This window comes from Malania oleifera, chromosome 3, assembly GCF_029873635.1.
Source record: "Malania oleifera isolate guangnan ecotype guangnan chromosome 3, ASM2987363v1, whole genome shotgun sequence".
NCBI lineage: Eukaryota > Viridiplantae > Streptophyta > Magnoliopsida > Santalales > Ximeniaceae > Malania > Malania oleifera.
In genome coordinates this window covers 93,030,309-93,037,960 of record NC_080419.1, presented here as the reverse complement: position 1 = coordinate 93,037,960, position 7,652 = coordinate 93,030,309, and the positions used below count along the sequence as shown (strand labels likewise).

The window sequence follows — 7,652 nt, the reverse complement described above, 5'->3', positions numbered from 1 at the left end:
TTTTGTAAAATCGATATGCGATCTGGATATCATTAGGTGAAGGTTAGATCAAATAATGTATCGAAGACTGCTTTTCGGACTCAGTACGGCCTTACGAGTTCTTGGTTATGCTGCTCGGGTTGACGAATGTTCCAGTGGTATTTATGGATTTGATGAACAAGGTATTCCACGAGTACCTAGACCAATTTGTTATTATTTTCATAGATGATATTTTGGTCTATTCGAGGAGCCCTAAGGAGCATGAAGCTCATCTGAGACTAGTACTTTAGGTGCTCAGGGAAAAGAAGTTATTTGCTAAACTTAAGAAATGTGAATTCTGGCTAGAGCAGGTTGCATTTCTGGGTCATGTGGTTTCCAAGGAAGGGATTTCAGTGGATCCGAGCAAAGTAGAGGTTGTAGTTGATTGGGCAAGGCCGAAGAAGGTGCAGGAAGTCAGAAGTTTTATAAGTCTTTCCGGATACTACCGCCGATTTGTTGAGGGGTTCTCCAGATTATCAGGGTCTTTGACACAACTCACGAGGAAGAATGTGATGTTTGACTGGACTGGAAGAATGTAATGTTTGACTAGACCAATGAGTGCATGCGGAGCTTCCAGTTGTTGAAGCAGCGTCTAGTCACTACCCTAGTGTTGACTCTTCCATTAGGTGAGGGTGGACTTGTAATATATAGTGATGCATCACAAAAGGGACTTGGTTGTGTACTAATACAGCAAGGAAAAGTCATTGCATATGCATCTCGTCAGTTGAAAGAGTACAAAAAGAACTACCATATACACGACTTGGAGCTGGTAGTAGTTGTGTTTGCATTGAAGATCTAGCGACACTACCTTTATGGCGTAAGGTGCGAGATCTTTACTGACCATAAGAGTCTCAAGTACTTCTTCACCCAGAAGGAGTTGAATATGAGGCAGCGCAAATGGCTCGAGTTGATAAAGGATTATGACTGCACCATTAGCTATCACTCAGGAAAGGCGAACGTGGTAGCTGATGCATTAAGCTGGAAATCTGGGGGTACGTCAGCCTCAATAGCTATGACTTCTCATCATATCGTGATGGACCTGGAGAGGTTGGGTGTATAATTCGTAGAAAGGAATCATCAGGAGCTTATTTCTAGTTTGGTGGTTCAACCGACTTTATGGGAAAGAATCGGAAAAACTCAGTTAACAGATGCAGTGTTGATGGAGATTGTAAAGAAGATACAAGATGAGCAGCACACATACTTTAATGTTGTTGAGGATGGAGTTCTCAAATTTCATACTCGATTGTGTGTGCCAGATGACGTAGAGATAAAGAGGACGATTCTAGAGGAAGCTCACCGTTCTCTCTATACTATTCACCCAGGTAGCATGAAGATGTATAAAGACTTGCGAGAATCGTTCTGGTGGAGTAACATGAAGAGGAAAATTGCTAAATTTGTGGGTCAGTGCTTGACAAGTCAGTAGGTGAAGGCAGAACACCAGAGGCCAGCAGGACCACTTCAACCATTAGACATCCCTACGTGGAAGTGGGAGCATATCTCGATGGACTTTGTATCGGGATTGCCTTCAGCGTTGCATGGGCAGAATGCCATATGGGTAGTGGTTGACAGATTGACAAAGACTGCCTATTTCATTCCGGTTAGAACCAATTATTCCATGGATAAGCTGGGAGAATTCTATGTTCAGGAGATAGTCAAAATACATGGCATGCCCATGTCCATTGTTTTAGATCAGGATCTGCGGTTCACTTCCCGTTTCTGGAAGAGTTTGAAGGGAGCGTTGGGTTCTCAACTCACTTTCAGTACTGCATTTCACCCTTAGACGGATGGACAGTCCGAACGAACCATTCAGATTCTCGAGGATATGTTATGGGCATGTGTGTTAGATTTTGGGGGCAGTTGGATCCGATTTTTGCCATTAGTTGAGTTTGCATACAATAATAATCACCAGACCAGCATTGGAATGACACCATATAAGGCTTTGTATGGTCGCCGATGCAGATCTCTGTTGTACTGGGATGAAGTAGGCGAGCGGTAAATTTTTGGACCAGAACTTATTTAGCAAGCCTCTGCAAAAGTCGAGCTTATCCGGGAAAGGGTCAAGGCAGCCTAGAGTCGGCAAAAGAGTTATGTGGATACTCGCCGACGAGAGCTAAAATTTGAAGTAGGGATATGATATTCCTGGGGATTGCTCCGATGAAGGGGGTGATGAGGTATGGAAAGAAGGGCAAGCTGAGCCCTAAATACATTGGGTCATTCGAGATTCTAGAGAGAATTGGTTCGGCGGTGTACAAGATAGCACTACCCCCAGCGCTGTCCAGGATACACGACGTGTTTCACGTGTCCATGTTGAGGAGGTACGTTGCAGACCTCTCGCATATGATCAGTTATGAATTGTTGGAGATCGGGGATACTCTAGCATATGAGGAGGTACCAGTTCAGATTTTGGATCGAAAAATACAGGAACTACGTACTAAGGATATACCATTAGTGAAGGTGCTGTAGTGAAATCATGCAGTTGAGGAGACTTCTTGGGAGTCAGAAATGGAAATACGCCAGAAGTACTCGCAACCGTTCAGCGAGGGTTAGTGCCAGACAGGTAAGGGTATGGTTGTATATAGAAGGATTAGAGTAGGTTGTGTGGTTAGTTGTGTATAGTTTTAATTATGGATAGTCTTTGGGAAACTTTGTTATGATTATTATAATTTCCAAAAGACAGTATTGTAACCACGGTATTCCTCCGCCACAAGTGAGGGTAATTAATAAATGTGGGAAGGAGCCACTATGTGGGTAGCTATCGACTCTTCTGTAGACAGGGGTAGTGAGTTAAGAATGTGATTAATAATAGTTAACAAATTTTGAGGATGAAATTTTTGTAAGGAGGGAAGATTGTAGTGATCCTAAAAAATAAAAATAAAAATAAAAAAATAAAATAAAAATTAAAATAAAAATAAAAATAAAATAAAATAAAAATAAAATAAAATAAAAATAAAAATAAAAATAATTTTTTTAAAAAATTAATAAAAATAATATAATAATAATAATATAATATTATAATATATATATATGACAATATCCAAAAGCTTCATCATTGGTGTATGACTCCAAGGTTTTATGAAAAAATTTTAGGAAAACCTTTGAAAGCTTTGAGAGAATGATCATGCTTAATCTTATGAAAATTTGATCTCTTGTGAAAAAAATATGAAAAACCCTTGCATTTCACCATGAAACACAATGATCTACACTTAGGAAAGTGTAGGAAGTTAAAATAAAGGAAAATCCCAAAGAAAAATGGAAAAAAGAGCAAAATTTACAGATCTCTGGATTTGGCAGTTGACCGCCTATTGAAATTTCGGAGGGCTAGTCAACTGTGTATGACCTTAAAGACTACTTTTTCAAATCAGTGGAGGCTAGTAGACCACCTGCACATGTTGGTCGATCACCTGCGCTAAAAATGCACTATTTGGTGCTATTTTTGACACTTTCTTCATGCACAACCATATACATCTTAAAGAAAAAGAGAAAGCACTAGAAAACTATGTCTAAAGCATCACATAAACATAAGAGAAATGAAAGAGATGACATGCATAATCTAAGGATCAAAACATGCCATATATGGAAAGTAGAAGAAACTACATTGGTGGAAGGGTTATGCACTGACTTCTGGATGCAATCCTTTTTATAGACAAGTAAAAGCCTCTTTTAAGAAATTTATCTTCAAATGCTCTTGAACAAGTTTGAAGGAATAAGATTTCTTCCTTCTTCTTATAATCAAAATGCACTCTTTAAAACCCTTTCTCTCACAAATTTTCTCACCTTGCCCTTGAACATGCCCTGAACCTCCCCCAAAAAGAGATCCTTTTATAGACCTCTTAGGAGTGGGGGAAAAATCTTTTTCAAATTTAAAATTAACCACCAATAACCACCAACTACCAATTGTCATGCCTGACAATTAACACATGGCCTTGAAGGGACGCGTGGCTGGTCCAAGATCTCTTGTCAATCACGTAAAGATAAGTCATAAATTTGAATTTAGGGACATGATTGCCTATGCAATGACTAGTTTTAGAGAGTACCAGTTGACTACCCAATGAGATTGGTGGACCGTCTCTTGCTTATTTTTTTTTTCCTCTTTTTTATTTGTTTTTAGTTTTCATACATCCAAAATCACTTTTATTTTGGGAGGTAAAAAATGACTATCGTCAGTATCTTTTAAATAATTTCTTAAAAAGAAATTTATTAAGACATTTTCAAATGTTTTGTTTGAGGATAAAGACTTCAAGAGAAAATTAAGACATATTTGAGTTATATATGTATTCAAAATAGGCACGTATAATCAAATTTAGAATTATATTTATAGATACAATTTGCTTTACTTTTATATTTTTTTCTTCTAAATCAATCTACAAAAGAAATAGCATTAAAAGTTGAGAATTATCAATAATTGAAAAAAAAAACAAATAAAATCTCAATATAATATGTTAATTTATCATCTCAAAAAAGATTTTCAAATGCATCTGAGCATGTTATAACTTAAACCTATTTTAACAATTAAGTTAATGTTTTGTTTGAAATAAAATAGAAATCCAATCAACGCAAACAAATAACTATTACTGAATAATTGAAAATATCAGTTAAAATTAAAATTTTAAAATTAAATAAGATAGTATATTTAAGAATATAAATGTCAAATTTGAATTTAATTAAATTTATTTTAAATTGTGATAAAACACATTATAAGTTTATATTACATTCTACTCTTACCTAACTTCTAAATTCCCCACTCCATACATTATAAAAAATTTTGAACTTGCCAAAACCATGAAGATGGTGCACCATAGTGGACGTTAAATTTTTTCAAAGCTCTGGGCGTCTCAGCCCTTTCCCGAAGCTAAATGCAGTTTCCATTCACCAGGAACAAGTTGCTTCGCTCCCTCTGCACACCCGCAGCCACAGACTCACTGAAAGTGAAAATCAACAAAAGAGCAGCAGAGCAGAACTGCTTAACTCTTCTCCAAGCCTGCGACACCCTTCCCAAGCTCACCCAAGTTCACGCTCACTTCCTCAAATTGGGCCTCCAAAACAACCCATTTGTCATCACCAAGTTCACTTCCTCTTCCTCTGTTCTCCATGCCATCGACTATGCTTCGTCTTTCTTATTCTCCACCGACGTCGATACCCGGTTCTATGACATCTTCCTCTTCAATACCATCATCAGAGCTTACGCCCAAGCCCATCACAACAAGCAGAAGGCTGTTTCTTTTTACAATCTTATGCTTGTCTATGGGGTTTTGCCTAATAAATTCACATACCCTTTTGTCCTCAAGGCCTGTGCTGGTATAGGGGACTTGAATTTGGGCCAACAAGCTCATGGGTCGGTGTTAAAATTCGGGTTTGATACAGATATTTATGTGCAGAATACTTTGGTTCATATGTATTGTTGTTGTGATGGGGGGCTCGAGTTGGCTCATACGGTGTTTGATGAAATGCCTAAGTCAGATTCTGTTTCGTGGAGTGTGATGATTGGTGGATATGCACGTTTAGGGAGGTCTACTGATGCTGTTGAATTGTTTAGGAAAATGCAGATTGCTGGGGTTCGCCCTGATGAGATTACTATGGTTTCAGTTGTATCTGCTTGCACTGATTTAGGTGCACTTGAGCTTGGGAAATGGGTTGAGTCTTATATTGACAGGGAAAAGGTTCAGAGGACTGTAGAGCTTTGTAATGCACTGATAGACATGTTTGCAAAGTGCGGCGATGTTGATAAAGCTTTAAAGTTGTTCAGAAACATGAGCGAGAGAACTATTGTGTCTTGGACTTCTGTGATTGCTGGTCTGGCAATGAATGGCCGCGGTTTGGAGGCTGTTTCTTTATTTGAGGAGATGAAAGAAGCTGGGATGGTCCCGGATGATGTTGTCTTTATTGGATTGCTCTCTGCATGTAGTCATTCTGGCCTAGTTGAAGAAGGCAAGCAATATTTTGGCTTGATGAAATTTGGATATGCCATTGTACCTAAGATGGAGCACTATGGATGTATGGTAGATTTGTTATGCAGGGCTGGACTTGTCAAGGAAGCACTGGAGTTTGTTCAAGGAATGCCAATCGAGCCAAACCCAATAATTTGGCGCATGCTTATAACTGCTTGCCGTGCTGTTGGTGAGTTTCGGCTCGGGGAAAGCATCACAAAACAGCTAATAGAAAATGAACCAATGCATGAATCAAACTATGTATTACTTTCCAACATTTATGCAAAAATGTTCCATTGGGAGAACAAAATTAAAGTTCGAGAGGTAATGGGGAAGAAGGGGATGAGAAAGATCCCGGGGAGCAGTATGATTGAGCTGGATAATAAAATTTATGAATTCGTCTCAGGTGACAAAGAACACTGTCAATTCAAAGAAATATATGAGATGGTGGACGAGATGGGCAGGAAGTTAAACAGTGCTGGATATGTTCCTACAACATCAGAGGTGTTACTTGATATTGATGATGAAGACAAGGAAGATGCTTTGAATAGTCATAGTGAAAAGCTAGCAATCGCTTTCGGTCTTTTGAACACACCACCTGGCACGTCTATTCGTATTGTGAAGAATTTACGGGTCTGTGTTGATTGCCACTCTGCCACCAAGTTCATATCCAAAATCTATCACCGAGAAATAGTCGTGAGAGACAGAAATCGGTTTCACCATTTCAGAAATGGGCAATGCTCTTGTGGGGATTTCTGGTGATACATAAATGAAACTTCTATAATTTTTTATCATCCAATGTGAATCATAGTTTCTTGGCTGGATGGTATCTACTGTCCGTTACAGGATGGATGATCATTGGATTAATGCAGATTCATGGTCATTTAGGAAACAAGTTTTGGCACAATTCTTTGATCCAAACATATTTTGACCCATCATCCTGCACCCAAGTTTGACAGTTCTGGATTTTTACTGGTAGCAACTGACTTGGCATCTATTATCTTTTGGAAGAATAGATGAATTTAACCTTAAGAAGACCAATTGGATTTGGATGTTGTTGGCTCAAATTTACTGTTTAACTGCCTTGTTATTGCAACTTCTAATCTTTGTTTAGAGGCAGTAATTCATAATCTTGGCTGGAGAACAAAAACATTGTTCAGGACATTAGCTATGTGAAATACCCGGAAGGGACATCCTATTCAGCCAAGGCCAGCTTAGTCTCAGAGAATGATTTAATGGTTATTATCAGGCATTCAATGAACAATTTACAAATCAGTTAAATCTGAGTTGATCTATGGTTGAAAAGATTCATTTACAAATTGGAGCGAACGAGGCAAAGGTACTCCATAGGAAGTGCCAACACTCTTGGAGGCATTGAGTGTTAGCATCAGACACATGGTGGACATGGACAAGCTAGCATGTGTCAAAAATCACATGTTGGACATAAACATGCACGCGTCAAAAAATAATTTAATTTTTTTCAATAACGGTGATGACGCTTGGAGTCGTACTGCTCCAAAATTAAGTGTTCCACTCTGGTGTTCAAGTAGTTTGTGTAATCTTTATACACAACCCCCTAAATGTGGTGGCTTCATAATTGGCCATGTAACATTAAGAAGGTATTGAATGGCTACAATTCAATAATGAATGTCGCCCAACTAATGCTTGAAAGCTCAACTACAATTTGGACATGTGGGATGGCCAAGGTTC

At 38.5% G+C, this 7,652-nt stretch overlaps 1 protein-coding gene across 1 annotated transcript; it reads left to right on the top strand.

Annotated features, from left to right (window-relative positions):
- Positions 1 to 4,811: 4,811 nt before the first annotated feature.
- Positions 4,812 to 6,880, top strand: LOC131151351 (pentatricopeptide repeat-containing protein At4g21065-like). Its single transcript, XM_058102593.1, has one exon. It carries the CDS (start codon positions 4,872 to 4,874, stop codon positions 6,702 to 6,704), a length of 1,833 nt encoding a protein of 610 aa, XP_057958576.1. The 5' UTR covers positions 4,812 to 4,871; the 3' UTR covers positions 6,705 to 6,880.
- Positions 6,881 to 7,652: the final 772 nt, after the last annotated feature.